The sequence below is a fragment of the Vulpes lagopus genome, chromosome 1 (genome assembly GCF_018345385.1).
Source record: "Vulpes lagopus strain Blue_001 chromosome 1, ASM1834538v1, whole genome shotgun sequence".
Classification (NCBI taxonomy): Eukaryota; Metazoa; Chordata; class Mammalia; order Carnivora; family Canidae; genus Vulpes; species Vulpes lagopus.
This window is the reverse complement of record NC_054824.1, coordinates 114,122,852-114,139,796: the sequence shown is the minus strand read 5'-3', so window position 1 is coordinate 114,139,796 and position 16,945 is coordinate 114,122,852. Positions and strand designations below refer to the sequence as shown.

The 16,945-nt window shown below is 40.2% G+C and overlaps 1 protein-coding gene across 22 annotated transcripts in view; it reads right to left on the bottom strand.

The window, feature by feature from the left end:
- Positions 1-16,945, bottom strand: part of EPB41L3 (erythrocyte membrane protein band 4.1 like 3) — a 206,301-nt gene that overhangs the window by 73,170 nt on the left and 116,186 nt on the right. For all 22 annotated transcript variants that reach the window (XM_041751335.1, XM_041751323.1, XM_041751343.1 and 19 more), the window contains 2 exons: positions 14,008-14,207; positions 9,567-9,764 (listed from right to left, as the gene is read on the bottom strand). In XM_041751335.1, coding sequence (XP_041607269.1) covers positions 9,567-9,764; positions 14,008-14,196 — 387 coding nt within the window. In that variant the 5' untranslated portion in view covers positions 14,197-14,207. Of the gene's footprint in view, positions 1-9,566; positions 9,765-14,007; positions 14,208-16,945 lie in introns of those variants that run through there.

Sequence of the window (16,945 nt, the reverse complement as noted above, 5' to 3'; positions counted from 1 at the left end):
TAGTAAAATGATTACTTCTCTTCAGAAGGGATGGTCAGGGTCTTCAGTTTCCTCTGGCCTTTTCACTTTGAGCTGGACCATAGAAACCATAGAATTGCCTAAAATTATTCTATATTAAGGTAAAGAGCAAGCCCAACATGAACTTTGTTCCATATACCCATTTGAAGAGCCTTTGTATTAGATCCCCAGCTCTTTTTCTCTTCTTTAAAATGAAACAATGTTGCTTCTAAGGCCTACTCTTCACATAGTATCTTTATCTTATCTCATGATAGTATGACCAGAAGCAAAGGCTCCGCAATCACTTTTAGAAATTAGGTTTAAGAAGTTTTGAGAGAATGACATTCTTTCCATTGACTTGACCTGTCTCTCTCAGACAGGATCTGCTCACAGTCGTAGCACCCAGGGAGGCCTAATCAATCCATTCCAGGCTTAGAGTTGAGCTGCCTGTTTATTAAAAGGAGACATCTATGAGAGTGTCTATTGAGGATGTGCTGGAAGGAGGTGTCAAAGCCTTCCAGCCACAGCAGAGAGAGGGAAGGAAAAAGAAGGAAAGGAGACAAGAAAGTCAACAGAGGAGACACTTTGGTAGTCTTGCTTCCTTACTTGCCTAAAAACTACATAAACTGCAAGATTTAGAAAAACCAATCGACTTTGATGTCAAAAGCTTGGAGAATTACAAATAAAAGAGATATTCAATAATCTATTATTCAAGAATTTGAAAAGCAGATCTTTCTCCTTCTTTTTCTCTTTTCATCCCACCATTTCACAAGCCCAAGCTAGAGGTAAATACTATGTTTTGGTTTGTTCCTTCTGCAGCTATAGATATAGACTTGCAATGTTTCTGAAGCTGTAGTAAAGAGACCACTGGCCCAGAGGACAAGAGGTCTGGGACCTAGCCCTTCTCTACCTGTGCCAGGCTGTGTGTCCACAGATACACCATTAACTGCTCTGGGCCTATTTCCCCATCAGTGAAATGAGGGAGAAGACAAAGTCATTCCCAGTATCCCTTTCAGATTTAAGATTGTGTGACTCTATGAGTAAGACAATTGCCTCTGAGGAAGCCTGAAGTCTGGCTCACTTGATTTCCAGTGCCTGGGACATAACAGGCCCTCGGGAAATACTTTATATGAAAGCCTCTGCAAAATTAATAAAACTCCATGAGGGATTTTGCACATGGGTGACGTTAGTTCTATGGATTGAAATTGTTACAAACAGAAAAAAAAATTGCATTAAGGCAAATAATAATTAAAACGCAAATGATACACTTTCTTGTTAAAAAAAAATGCCTTAGTGTCTGCTCTGTACAAACTGATCAATGTATTCTGGAAAATACATGGATTTTAATGAGGTGACTAAGTGATATTTTGAAGCTGTAATATAGGTCCACTGCTAGGAAGGAGCTTGGAGCAGCTGGCTGGTAGCAGGTGGTCCTGAATTAGCTCCGTGGAGCCAGCTCAATCTGTGTGGATGGGAGGCTGTAATCACCACACAAGGGACCGATCGTCTACCATGTTGGGAGACTCCTCCTGAGGAGGGCAATGAGGAATGTCTTGTCTAATGCAGGGAGGCAATTCCCTGGCTTTTGGTGCTAGATTGAGTTATAGGGGGTGTAAGCTGACACTCAGCATGTGGAAACAGGATGGGTGCTAGGTGGCATGCCTGTCAGTCTCTCACACCCAAGAATGGTGCTTAGAGTAACAAGTGTTCTTTCTTTTACATGGTCTTCTCCTAAACCTCAAGTTAACCCTAAACCAGTATGCTAAGTGGGATTATTTCTGGAGAAGTAGCCAGGAGAACAAACCTTACACTGAGCTCAGTGGCCGATCTGCCATCTCTCAAGGGTCTGTGGCAATAAGGCCACAAACAGAGCTTTTAAAAGGCTTTTAAAAGGCTCTGTTCAGGGCACATGTGACAACTCTCAGAGATAAAACTGGGGAATATTCTGAAGGAGGTGACATTTAAACAAGTAAACTGGATACAAAAACATGAAATACATCCTGAAATCTTAATCCCAGGGCAGTGAGAGGTAGAAAACCAGGATTATTTTTCAACCTGAAAGATCGTTCCCTTCATTAAACAAACATGTAATGAACATCCTCATGAAAGTCAACCTCTGTGTGGTCAGCAGCAGATGATATACAAGACCATTCTCCAGAGCAGGTTTGCTCTTGACTCCCACCTGCCTGCACGCAGAGCAGGCAAGTTCATTTCACCAAATCAGCACCAAGGTGGTCGGAAAACACAGGGGAAATGTAAAGAGTGAAGGAATAGTGACCTTGAAAAGCAAACCCAGCATTTCAGCATCACAACAGCAGACTACTGACACGTGCAAAATAAATCTCCCCTTGGGCCTTGACTCCACGTGACAATTGGCAGTAAAAGCAAAAAGAATTCCTCAGTGATTTTTATCCTTGATACAGCGTTTTTAGTGTGTTCAACAGACCATGTCTACACTCATGATGCACTATGAAGAGTTCATGACTTTTTAAAAATGAAAACCAGGAGGAAAGATTTAACAACTTTAGTAAAAAGTGTTCCTTTTCCTTAGCCAAGCCTTTAATGAGGGCAAGTCTGAACACTGTGGAAATACTTGGTACTGGCTTTGTAGGGAAGTAAGAAGGTGTGTGTTAACAGTCCTTGTATGTAAGTGTTCCTATAGCTGCACCAAAGAGTCATCACACAAGGAAACAGAGTTAATTACAGTCCTTCCATCCTCAGGAGTCCCCAGGGGCATCGATCTTCAAGCAGGAAAGCTGCTGCTGCTGGCCCGGGCCCTCAGCTACAGCACATGACAGATGGTATGTATGGTAAGGCATTCAGTTGAGCAGAAACCCACTGAGAGGTTAAAGTGGAATTGACATAGTTACATACACTCAAAAACTCTGTGACTTATATAGCATTGAGTGAATGATGTTTGTACCAGTTTGGAAAAAAACCTTAATTTTCTACTTCTTATAATTATGATTTCTTACAATCTGTGAAAACCAAGAGGTGCTTTAATCAACTTTTTTTGGACTATGGCAATTCTACTTGCTGTCTGGTCTAGAACTTCCAAAGCACCTGTCAGGTATTTTAAAATAACCTATACAAATTGGAAAATTCAGACCACGAATTTGTTTTCCCAACCAAATCCCATATAAGTAGAAATACAAAATAAAAAAAAATGAATTGGACAATTAATCAAATCATGGGCAAGACACAAAAACTGGAAATTTTTTAAACAGTCCCTTCCTGACCAATAGTTAGAGGGTAGCAAAAAGCACATTTAGGACATGGTGCCATCAATTTTCTCACCTTCTCTGCCTCCTTAAAAGCATCTCTAGAAGCATATCAAGAAAGCTTGTTGGAGCTAACTTGCCCCATTTCTGTGCTTGTTTGGGAATCTGAACCACCCTGGAATGACCTGAATGATACTCAGTCATGGAGCCCATTCAACCAGTGGACCTCTGGATATGGCCAAACCAGGGGGACAGGCTTTAATGGTCTTGCTGTTGCACCTAAGTGGCTCCATTTGATTTGCCCCAATCTGGAAAGAAATCTCTTGCCAGGGGGATCCCTGGGTGGCGCAGCAGTTTAGCACCTGCCTTTGGCCCAGGGCACGATCCTGGAGACCCGGAATCGAATCCCACATCGGGCTCCCGGTGCATGGAGCCTGCTTCTCCCTTTGCCTTGTGTCTCTGCCTCTCTCTCTCTCTGTGTGTGTGACTATCATAAATAAATAAAAATTAAAAAAAAAAGAAAGAAATCTCTTGCCAGGGTGGCCAATTCACTGCCATCTTCTCTGGAGGTACGAGTCCTGTGTGGGTTTAACTGGGTCCAGGAGCACTAAGTCTCTCTCATCGCTGGGTCAGCAGTATTTAGGGGCTAAGTGGAGGATGGTGACATTTCAAATGCATAGAGAAACACAGCAGGGTCCTTGTAAGTCACACCTGCAAGGTAAACCCTCTATGGCTGTTCCAGTGATGCACCAGACTCCTCCTCCACCTGGGTTTCTTGGGGAGAACCAACCAAACTACATCATAAAATGGCTTAAACATTTTACATACGCAGCAGCAAACTTGTATTATGAAATACAGGCTCAAATTTCAGATCATGTCTTATTTTCCTAAAACCAAACCAGACTATATTAGAATGGTGCCCCAACAAGAGAAAACATTTCTAATTGGATGGTCATTAGGAAACACATTGTGTGCTAATCAGTCAGACTCAGATGAGTCCACAGAACACAGAAGCAATGGGAACAAAATGTGGTGAGGATTATTTCCTTCATTGCATGGGACTGGGACAGTTTTCTTTATTTTCATTTTCAAAATTTATGTCCGAGAAATACACAGCAACAATGATAGTAAACTGGCTATAGGAAGTTGCAGGTGTTCTAATGGTCCAATAAAATAAGAAGGGAATGGCAGTATTAGTAATTCTGCTGGCATACATGAAAATAGGGTAGTGTGTAAACATTTGCCAAATGTATATATCAAGATGCTAAAAGATGGCGTTCTATTGTAAGATATTTTCTTATATTTTACTAATAATAATTTTGTTATATTTTAGATAATCAAGATTGAAGAGTTTTAAAAAATTACTGAGGAAGTAATTTTTCAGGTGGAGAGCCAGTGAATGCTACAATGATCTAAGCCTCCTGCTTGAGAGAAGTATGAAAAAACCAACACAATTGGAAAAGGCTTCCATCTGAACATGAGGAGGCAGGAATTGAAGACTTAAGTGTTCAGTCATTGTGCTCAGAGAACAACCAAGCCTCATATCTTGCTTTTTCACGTCACTGGCTCTGTCTCACCCCAGCACTGTGGGGCAGAGGAAATGCTACCATGTGGTTTCAAAAGAAAAAGACCTGGGGGGCAGCCTGGGTGGCTCAGCGGTTTAGTGCCACCTTCAGCCCAGGGCATGATCCTGGGGAACCGGGATGGGGAACTGGGATGGAGTCCCGTGTCAGGCTCCCTGTATGGAGCCTGCTTCTCCCTCTGCCTCTCTCTGCCTTTCTCTCTCTCTCTCATCTCTCATGAATAAATAAATAAAATCTTAAAAAAAAAAAGAAAAGAAAAGAGACCTGAGCTGTGCTAGTGCAAGGTGGGAATGTGTATGTGGGTGCATACATGTGTGCCTGCGTACATATGTCTGTGTTGATAGGGAGGGTCCTTTATGTGTGACTAGAAATTCTCAGGACGAAGTCATGGCAGAGGTAAGCCATGTTGAATTTGATGGTGAAGTAATGAAGGCATTAAATAAGCCATGGGCAGAAGGGAGCGGTGCTTGGGTGGCTCAGTAGGTTAAGCATCTGCCTTCGGCTCATGCCAGGATCCCAGGGTCCTGGGACAGAGTCCTGCATCAGGTTCCATGCTCTGCAGGGAGTCTACTTCTCCCTCTCCCCTTCCTTCCCGCCCCCCCACCCCCAGCTTGTGCTCTCTCTCAAGTAAATAAATAGGGGCACTTGGGTGGCTCAGTGGTTGAGCATCTGCCTTTGGCTCAGGTCATGATCCTGAGGTCCTGGGATCGAGTCACACATTGGGCTCCCTGCAGGGAGCCCGCTTCTCCCTCTGCCTATGTCTTTGCCTCTCTCTGTGTGTTTTGTGAGTAAATAAATAAAATCATAAATAAATAAATAAACAAATAAATAATAAATAAATTTAAGTAAATAAATAAGCCAGCCAGCCAGCCATGGGGGGAAAAACACTTGGGCGTAGAAATTTCATTAAAGTTCTTTTTGATGCTTTTAAAAAAAATTAAATGCAAAAAAAAAAAATTACGCTTGTTACTGTCACCTGCATTTTGTTTTTAATTTACCTACAACTGTAATGTGTTGGGGATAGGAATTAGGTAGGCAATTCTGCTTTTTAAATTCAGATTTCTTTGTGTCTCTTCTCTCCATCGTTTTAGAGTAGGAAGGGGCACTGGAAGTCGTCTGGTCTGAGACTGCATCTGAGGGGCTGATGGTTTCCATAAATGCACCTAGTTTCTGCTGGAATCCTACTGCAGAATGCATATCACAAGGTTGACAGCAATACTTTAAAGCATTTGTTTTCTATTTACTTAAAGATTGGACTTTCTATAAAGAAAGTCTACTTTAGTTTTACTTTCGATACCTTAAAAAAAATACATATGTTAATGACAGACATTCAATGCCAACTTTTCCAAGTAACTGAAAGTAGCTATCTTTTCTCCTCAAAATCTAGATGGGACACATAGAAATGTTTTCTTCATTCAACACATTCTATTTCTGTAATCATTCTTCATAAGAGGTTTCCAGACCACTCACCATCCTATAACTCTCTGGTGAAAATACTAAAGTCAGAATTCACTGTTATTCTCATTTTTAAATAGCCATCATTTATCAAGAATATGCTATGTTGCAGAAAGTATTCAAATTAAATATCTCCTTTAGTATTCTCAGTAATGGCTTTTTGGGGCAAGTATTTTCACCCTCATTTTTCTGGTAAGGAAACTGAGGTTCAGAAAGCTAAAGTTGCTTGAAATCACACAGGTTGTAAGTGGATAAATCTGTTTTCATACCCAGGTTTTGTGGCTCTGAAGAGCATTATCCTGCATGAACTAATGAAGAAGATGTCGCAGATGGGATCTCTCTGGCTCAGGGCTGCTGGCCATGTTCAGTAAACCACACGCTGCACTTCTGCAGAAGCAACTGTGACCGCGTGCTGTTTCTGACACTGCTGGTTAACGCGGAGTTTGTAATCAACTTAAACCCAAAGGTTAGTTTCACCCAAACTGTTTTTAAGCCTGACCACCCTTCCCCCAATACATTTCTAATTTGCATCTGATCCTTAAAAACAGAGTGAAGGTTGGACTTCGTTCCTGCTAAACATTATCTTGTTACGTTAGTTCAGTGTCACACACTGTCCACTTCATGAGAAACCTAGATTCTGACACATGGAGTGTAGCACTTAAAAAAAAAAAAAATTGTTTAGGTGTTTGTTGTGTGTGTGCCTTCATCCAAGACGCTGATAAAAACTCAGTGTAGAGGAGAACAACACTGAAGGACACCTTCCCTAGGGCAGTGTTTTTCAACCACTGTTTACTAAACTCCATGCACCTCACCAGCCAAGCTTGTTCCACAGCTTGTATCTCAAGGTAAGAGTCACTCTGAATATGTGTTTTCAGCTCAGTCTTGTGGCTGCCTTGAGAACCTTGCCAGTGATTCACAATCCATTTCTTTTATTCAATCAGTCAGCTACAAATAAATCCATTTCACTTTACCATGCCCTCATTTCTCTGTTTTCTCAACAGTGTATCAGTCAGTGGTGAGCACATTTTCTCCCACTACTAATGGCTGCTGTAAAACTGAGAAGATCCTAGCCAAGGATTTTGTGTCCCCCCCAAAAAAATTATTTGAAATTCTTAAGAATCTGTCAACTTTAGGGATGCCTGGGAGGCTCAGCGGTTAAGCGTCTGCCTTTGGCTCAGGTCATGATCCCAGGGTGCTGGGATGGAGCCCCACACCAGGTTTCCTGTGGGGAACCTGCTTCTCCCTCTGCCTAAGTCTCTGCCTCTCTATGTCTCTCACGAATAAATAAAATCTTAAAAAAAATCTGTCAACTTTATAAAAAAATTATTGTAAGAAAATAACTAATTTTGCCTTGTCACTCAAAATGTTCACAATGACGTTAAAAGTAACGCTGAATCATAACCAAAGTTAATTACAACATAAAAATTCTGAATTCAAAAACATAGATTATGTCTATGACACATTTGAAGGACGGGATATAAATTAAGCAAACTTAGAGCCTTGAGGCATTTATCCCCCCCCCCCAAAAAAAACACTATAAACTTTCTTCTAGATTTTTCTTTGGAAAGCTCTGGTAGCCATAACTAGACAATTGCCAGGTAACCCTAATTATTCCATTAATGAGACAATCAATAGAAAGAGATTCCTCAAAATTAAGAAAAAAGCTTCACTTAGATCAATTTTTTCCAGAAAGTTGGATTCACACTGGCAAAATACAATCTCTTTCATGGTTACAAGTCTTTTAAGCTTCAGCGTAAAACTCAGGTAGGAATATACTATTGGATCTCCCAGTTTCCAGAATAAATCTCTAAACCAGTAATTAGACACATTAAGCTAAGAAATTAGTCAAAAATCAAAGCCAGAAAAATGTAAAAGATGAATCTGTGCCTTAGGTAGGACCCTTGGAACATGCACCGCACTCCCTGTAGCAGCCCATCAGGATTTGTCAGGTTACAGGGTGATCAAAATTCTATCAATTAGTGTGTGATAAAGTAACTTTTGATCTAAGAATTTATTTTCAAAAAACTCTTTTTTCCCTCTATGTTCCTGCAAATCTAAAATGAGTAAACCAACCACATCCCCACCATAAATGACATTATCAACATGAAACGGACTTGAAAATCTTATGATCCAAGAAAAGGATTGAGTGCAGGACTGCATTATGCAGAATATAATAGGAATGAGGTGGGGTTACAGACAGAGAAAGCAGAGATGAATGAATGAGGAATGTGGGTATCAGGTGGGCTCGGTGCTGGCAGTGTCTTCGGAGGACTAGAAACGCATAGACGTACACTGCTGGTAGTGCCCAGGAGAGACATGCAGCACACAGAGCAGAAGAGCTGCACTGTGTAAACATGTAGTGAGAGGGGATGGTGGACAGGGATGTGTGCCATCCCTGTATGACCAAAGGCAGGGGGCTGAGGCGGGAGGAACAATCTCTTGGAGTAAAAATGTTCAATGTGAAACCGAATCACCTTGCTGAAAGAGAAAGCTGCTCCCTCCTAGCTGCAGGGAAAAGGTGCTGTGGCCAAAGCACACGCAGACCTGCTCCTATGGTTTCAGTTCACGCCTTGTGCATGTGCTCTGTGAACACACGAAAATCCACTCATCTCCACTGCTATGGACAGGCTGTGTTGTTCTCATCTGAGAACTTAGCCTTGCCTTAGCCTCTCTGACAAAAGTCATTCAACTGCTCCTTCTCTGAGAGGGATTTTAGTTTCTTTACAGAAAGAACAAAGAATAGTATACCCCTTTATACTCAAGCTGCAATGCCCACCAAGATGTACATTTAAAAAATTACTCTGAGAGGAGCACATTCACAGTTCAAATTATCCTAGTCAATACCATGTACTGAAATTAACAACTTTATCAAGTTTATACCAATTAAAAGTTGCAATTACTCAAATACAAAAAATATCATCAAATAACTGAAAATAGAAAAAGTAAAATTATTCAAATAGAAAAACTAATCAAATAGAAAAAGCAAATTCATCTAAATGATAGCTCATAAGATATTAAAGAAAACTTGATTTTTAAGGCTGCCATTTTTTTTCCTACCATGGAAAAGTGTTTTGGATATTTTGTTTCTAATGAAGGTCACATTTTTCTTTTGATTATAACATTTTGGAGACATTTTAAGTATTTTCAGTAATTTGATCCTGCTAGAGACTTTGGAAAAGAATTTTGTATTTAGAAGCTGATAACTTTCCAGAGTTCTGAAAACAAGAAAGTGTCTTGTATGTTTTAAACCAACATTCTCCAATTCTCTGTATCTGGGACAAAAAAAAAAGGTTTTAAAATATGCACTCACCTCCACATCACAGGTATATTCTGATCCATCCAGAAGTATCACTTTGCACTGCATGCTTTTAGGCTTTTTGACAATCTTTAATGGAGATCGAGATAGTTTGCTGCTAGATGATTTCTGAGAAAGTTTATCGTCTTCCAATTGCTGATATTCGAGCTGTTTTGCAGCCCCAGCAGCGAACTCCCGTTCCTTGTCAGTGACCTGTGAAGAGCAGACAATGAACAGTTTTCACTGCAAGACAGGAAATAAATATTGCATTGCTTAGGCAAGAGCAGAGCCCTTTAGACATAGGTTTTCCTATTTCCCAGAGCAGGAGAGATGTCTGGATCAAGAGATCGTGAACGGGCATGTATACATATATGGATATTTACAATGCTAATGGTTTCACTTAAATAACTTTTGCCACTTAAATGTACTAACAGGGCTTCATTTCAGTTTGACTCAGGATTTAATTTAGAAGCACAGAGTCAGCAAATGCCATCAAGACTTTGCAAAGCAAAGGAGGACACAAATGGACTCCTGATTTCTTAAAAAGGCATTGATGGTACAGGTCTTTAAGCCATTTAGATTTTATCTACTGTACTCTATTTTCTTCATTCATCGGCTCCTTCTATACTCCATGACCTCCAATGCGCCATATAAAGTATCTTATAAACTTTAAGGCCTAGAGAGCTTCAAGTATTAATCTTCACAGTAATTTTACAACTGTTAAAATATTTAATTCAGCTCTAAATCAATTCAATAAAGCCAGCAGCACTGAAATTCATCACAAAGTAATCCCCTTTGGTCTGTTCTCCCCCCACACTGTAATGAGCCAGTGTAAGAGCAGATCAAATCTGTCCAAAAGCTTTAATCTGCTTTCAAAGCACAACAGTGTAGTCCAGGCTAGGCTCAAAACTGCAGAGGATGTCCTATGGAACAGTTAGATTCTCCCTTGAATCAATAAATATCCTTGAAAATCTCTCTGTGCAATTATTCTCTTTACATCCTCCATCTTTATATATGTGTGTTTATAGACATTTATTTTATTGAAATACAGTTGATTCAATGTTACAACAGTTTCACATGGACAAAGTGTGATAAACAACTCTATGCTTTATTGCTGTACTCGCCACACAAGTGTAGCTAGCATCTGTCCTGCACAATGCCCTTTTCTATTAAATGATCACCAAAAGTGTTAGTGTGAATTCAACTCATGGGCGAGACTATCATTTCCACTACTCCACAAATGCACACTGACAGACTGAAGAAATACATGTTACAGAAATTCAGTCTAGGCTCCTTGAGTGAGCATGAAATTGCTTCTCTCATGAACATACTATCATCCCAAAAGCACATGAACTTGACAATAAAAGTTGATTGCAGTTTATCATTTCAACTTTTCTTTCTTATTAGTGGCTACAATTTTATGATACTCTAATCACAAGTTATCTTCTGGTATGATTTATTTTGGATTTTAGGTATGGATTTCTGTTTTTGTAATGTCATTTTCTATCTGGTTTTCCAACCAGATTATACAGTCCTTTCTTCCACTACCTTGCACAGGAATTCAGGGCAAAGTTGTGGGAAGTTCTTCAGAATAAAAAATCCAAATTGCTGAGCGAAGAGACCAAGAAATAAATGGAAAAATCAACTTCAAAGGCCAGAATAGTTGAGAAGGCTAGAGGTAGCTAAAAGAAGTAAATAAAAGAAACCTGTTCTGGCAACTTGAATCAACTTTTTTTTTTTTTTGACTGTTAGTCTTTCATATCAAAGTATTAAAATAGTATTGCAAAAAAGTCAAACATATAAAGATGGACTGCCAAAAAAAAGTCAAGCATTAATTTTGGCCTTAAGTTAGCCAAAGAAGTTTGGTAACCTTAGAGGGTTTTTTTTTTTTTTTTTTTAAGATTTCTTTATTTTACTGAGAGAGAGAGAGCGAGCAAGCAAGCATGGGGAAAGGGGCAGAGGTAGAGAGACAGAATCTCAAGTAGGCTCCCTGGTGAACACAGAACCAGATGTGGGCCTCCATCTCGTGATCCTGAGATCATGGTCTGGGCTGAAATTTGTTGTGGGATGCTTAACTGACTTGAGCCACCCAGGTGCCCTGGTAACCTTGGAATTTTATATCATATATTTGCTAAGTGCTTTATAACTTAAATAACATTTTAGCACTTTTTAAAAATTTTATTTAGAGAGAGAGAGAGTGTGTGTGTGAGAGCGAGCATGAGAAGGGGGAAGAAGGAGATAGAGAATCTCAAGCCCTGAGCCTATGGGGCTCAATCTTAGGACCTTATGATTATGACCTGAGCCAAAACCAAGAGTTGGATGCTTAACTGAGTGTGCCACCCAGGTACCCCAAGACTTTTGCACTTTTAATTCACACTTTCATCTCATCACAGGAAAAGTCAACAGAAGCTATGTTTTTATTTAAATCTCACTACCTGGAATCAACATTTTCTCTGTATTAGGGAAGATAAAATTTCATTTTTCCTCTAATAAAAATTATCTGTATACCCCCAGCTCCCTAAATAAGCTTTCTGGGCTACTTACAGGTCAACTCCAGACACCCCTGAAACCACCAGTGTTCAAAGGGAGGTGTTGTTTCCAAAATACTTAAAGCACAAACCCATCATTGAGCCTCTCATGTCCATTTTTTCAACAAGTTCAAAAGAGCAGACCAAGGACCTCAAATGAAATGTTCATTGTACTCACATATAATTCATTACAATTTAAAAATATCAGTATTATCCCTTTAGGCAAACCCTCTATTTCACTTAATCCTCATGATATATCTAGGAGGTAGGCATCTAGGTCTCCTTAGCCTCATTTAACACACAGGAGAGAGAAAGGGGCACAGGGCACAATCTCCACAAATTTCCTCCAGGTGAGAAAACTAGTAACCTGGAATTCCAATCCGGCCAAGGCCGTATTTTAATCATCACTGGTGACCAAAATGTACTTGATTTCATCTCCAACATAACTGGGCCCCTAGTATGAATCAACAAAGCCAAGAGCAGAAGGACCTGATAAAACAACCTTTTCTGATCTTTTCATCTTGTAAACGAGGAAGCTGAGGCTCAGAGGCTGAACAAATTCTCAGAGATCCCTAAAATAACTAGGGAAGAGGTGGGATTAACTAGTTCTCTTGACTCCGCAGCCAGTTACCTTTCTCTCAAAGGGCTTTAGTATCCTTGCTCTCATTTTGTTTCAGATATCTGACTTCCAGATGATAAAGTACATGTATCATGTCTCAGCACAGAAACCCTTTCTTCTGTACAATTATCTCCCACTTGCACATTTATTTCATTTCAGTTAAGAGGAAATAACTGGAAAAAAAATCCAGTCTACTAATTTTAAATTTCTGCAGGTTTAAAAACAATCAAAACACCACCATCCTCAGATCTCTAAAAAAAGAAACCATCAAGGAAAACCATGATGACAAGAATGGCTCCTTAGATTTTATTTAACAAGTTGGAAGGATAACCCCCAGCTCCCCATCACGAAACATTTTAGATCAGACACAGCATCTATTTACAGAGCATAAAAATAAATGTTATTTTTAATACTGCTTAAAAGCAGAATATAAATACCATGGGAAAAGAAATAATCAGGTTGTAAATATAGTTTAATGCTTTAATAATGTGTTGTGCCTTCCAAAGAATTTCCCTAACATGTTGATTTCCTGTCTCGTCTCTCAACCTCTTCTAAAATTCTAGCTTGACACATATACCTTTAACCAAGTAAAGGTCAATGGTTTGCAAGGACTCCTAGATTTGCTTACCATGTGAGCTAGTACCCCAATACATGGTGATTTCAGGTTTGAAGTTTTAAAACTAATTTAAAACTAATTTAAAGATGGATTCATTTAAAGCCCAAGTATAAACCATGCTTTATAGTTTGTATGAAGAGTTTTAAAAGAAATATTTAAACTGTCACATTACATTACTTGTGACAACTTAAATATGTCTAGAGTTGAACATACACACAAATAAGAGAGGGAAAGAGATCACCTGAACATTCAGTAAAAGTAGCTGGCAACAGGAGGATCAGAGTGATTCTGGGGAAGAATCAAAATAGCTCTAACCCGGAGGCCTGAATAACAATCAGGAGCCTAATTAAAGTCAGTGATGTGGTGTCTAGCCCTCCTGTAAACCCAGATAAAACCAATAACCCACAGTCCAGATTTCAGTGTGGGTTTAAGTGCTTTAATCAAATGAAGGAGTTACCAAGCAAGGTTGTGGAATGTCATTCATTGAAAGTCTTAAAATTGCATAAATTTCCATCTGCCTGGGACCAGAAAGGGGAAACTCATGAACCCTCATAGTTCCCTCTAGCGCTGAGAGACCAAGGCTGACTCAGACCCTGGAAAAGATCAGTAAACATTCCTTCATTGGTTTTCTGGGTGATGCTAGCAGGTGCAGGGATAGGGAATGGTGGTGGTGGCCAGGGTCCCAGGGCTCACCTCCTTCCTCACTGGGGTGCTGTGTGCTGCGGCCTCGAACTGTTCCAGGACCTGGTGCTGCTCCTCCCCACTAGGCTCGGGCCCTGGCCCCTGTGGCGCCCCCACAGGCCCCTGCGCCCCGGCTGCCTCCTGGGGCTCGGCCTCCTGCTCCGGCTTGGATTCCGAGTCTGAGCCAGATTCGGTCGTCATGGTTGATTGTTCTGCAAACAGAAAATGGCAAGGTCCCATCACTTGGTGTGATTACCTTCCCTGGGCACAAAAACTAGGATGCTACCATGAAAGGCTGCACAAGACCACAGTTTAAAAAAAGGGAAACAGGCATGCAATCAAAACACAATCCTAGAGCACCCATCCAATAGACAACTTACATTGACCACAAAGATGGTTCAAAATTAACATTTAACTAGAAGTCAAAATTTATTTGTAAGGATCACAGGTTTTATTCCTATTAGATTTCGCCACAGATGGCCATAAAATGACATTAAAGTAACGTCATAATAATTACATAACTTAGACATTTAATTTCAGAAAAAATGAATCTGCTTCATCAGCTGGATCTATATTTTAATCTCTGGGAAGGATGATCTAATAATGGAAGTGGATATTCTTTCTCCTTCCCTATCTCTACAAAGGGCTCCTGCTCTGCCTCAAGAACACCTGGATCTATCCTTTCTTCCATGGGCAGGTGGTACCCTTCTTCTGGTTTCTCAGAACCCTGTGAGATACTTTTGAATGAATAGTGACAACTAAGGTGGAGGCTTTGACCATGAGGTGGAACCTGTCCCCAAATGGACAAGCCATGGGGTGGGGGTGGGGGGCTGGAGGGAGGGCTGGGAGCCTTAGCTTTCCTTCCTTTACCAGTGAAAATTCACAGCTGCTTCCTGGCTTCCTCCTGTTTCCCCCTGGCAGTTCAAGGGACTCAGCTCATAAGGGACTCAACAGATCTTAATAATCTTCTCTTACACCCAAAAAACACCTTCTAAACCATAACCACCATCTTGTAATGGTTCGCTTAAGTCAAGACACTTAGGTGTTTTGTGCCTTAGTTTCTACATTTGTCAAACAAGGGAAGTGAACTTGACCATATCCAAAGAACTTATTTTCTGGGGACTACTTCCTCCCCTTACTAATGCTTAAAGCTGTTTTTTTTTTTTTTTTGCTCGAAAACAAGACAGGAGCTATGCCAGGAGCTACCGTGTCATTTCAAGTAATTTCTTATCTCAAGTTAGGGTAAATATCTCAAAAACAAATATCCCAGACTGTCATATGATTTCCCCTCCTAATTCTAATTTTATGGTAAAAATATCAGGAACAAAGAGCTAGTGTAATACTTTAAGCAAGTGATACACCCATTAGTATAATACAAAGTTATGCAAAATACTACTCCACAGTAAAATCACCATTTAGTTCCTATCTTTACAATACATACCAGAATATGGTTGATAACTTGAAAGAAGGGGGAACATACAGATACCCATCCATGTTATAAACTAAATGCTACATCCACATTTTCTATTGAGGGTTACTATTTACAATCACCAGCTATTCTTTCTATTGAATAAAAGACATATCAACTTGGTATATGCTCAGTTGCCCAAAGCATATGTAAACATCAAGACCAAACACTGAACAAGATAGTGATCCAAACAAAACTAGCAAATTTTTTTTCCTCTTACATTTTAGATTTTTAAGCAAATCTTGAAAGTAAATACTATATTCCTGTCTGTATGCTTTTACTAGAAAGTGTTAGGTCCACAGAAAAGGCAGAGGAGAGGAGGAAAGGTGGCAGTATTGTGTAATTCAGAGCCTATAATCAAATTTGACATTTTAGAAGGAAGAGGGTTAATTTTAATAGTCAATTCAACTTGCTGAACTCTAAGTACCAAATACAAGTCAAGCACTGCCCATGGTTTAGAAACAGAAATAAATATATTGTAACGCCCTTTCTCACCCCAAGGAGTGGAAGAAATGGGCTTTTCTCAGAATCCATTTTCTCCATCTTCCTTTTAGTAATTAAATTTTGTTTTAACTGGTACTCCTCCACCCAGCTTGAGACCACAATGAGTTAAGGCCATGTGATGAGGTCTGGACCAATGAGAAAAGAGAGAATATGTATCCAGTGTTTAGGTCATCTTCATAAAGGCAAGGGCCTTCGCTCTAAGCCTCCTTTTCTCATTGGCTAGGAAAAAAATGATTGACATGGTCACCACAGACTCAGTAATGGAGGCCCCAAATTCAGGAGGATGCCAGTGCCACCCCTTTCAACCTGGGCCCCTGGATGAACTCATGGAGCACAGCTCAGCTACTCTGGATTGTTCCATGAGGCAGAAATCCGTTTCTGTCTTCTTTGAACATCACTACTATCTCGGGGCCAATCTAATACATATTCTTCAGACTAAAATTCTACCAAAATATAGTCATGCTCTAGCAGTTTTCATCCCAGTAAAACAAAGTAGCCCTCCCTGGATCTCACATCCTGCATCAGCTATGACCATATTTCTTCTCTTTCTACTCCTAACTTCCCCCCCAAAATTTGTTGACTTTTACTGTCTTCTACTTCCTCCCTCTCCTCTCCCTGCAAAGACTCTCATATTGAGGGGGGGACAATGCCATGGACTACCCACTCTTGTCTGTCCTCATCTCATGTCACCTCTTAGCAGCCCCAGCCCAGGTGATAAGGCTTTCCTTGACAGCCCGTTGCCTTCCCTGGGGATTCCACCCTCCTACTTCTCTGTTCTCTCTCAGGCTACACCTCATTCTCTTTCACAGGCTGCTTCTTATCCAACCTCTGTATGTGAGAATCTCCTGGAAAACTCGGTTCAGGATCTCTCCTCTTCTCACTTGACATTTTCTATCTAATGCTATACTTTCTCAGGGCTTTAAATACTTTCCAGAAGCCAACTGCTTAAATCTCTGGTCTGAACCTCTGTTCTGAGGT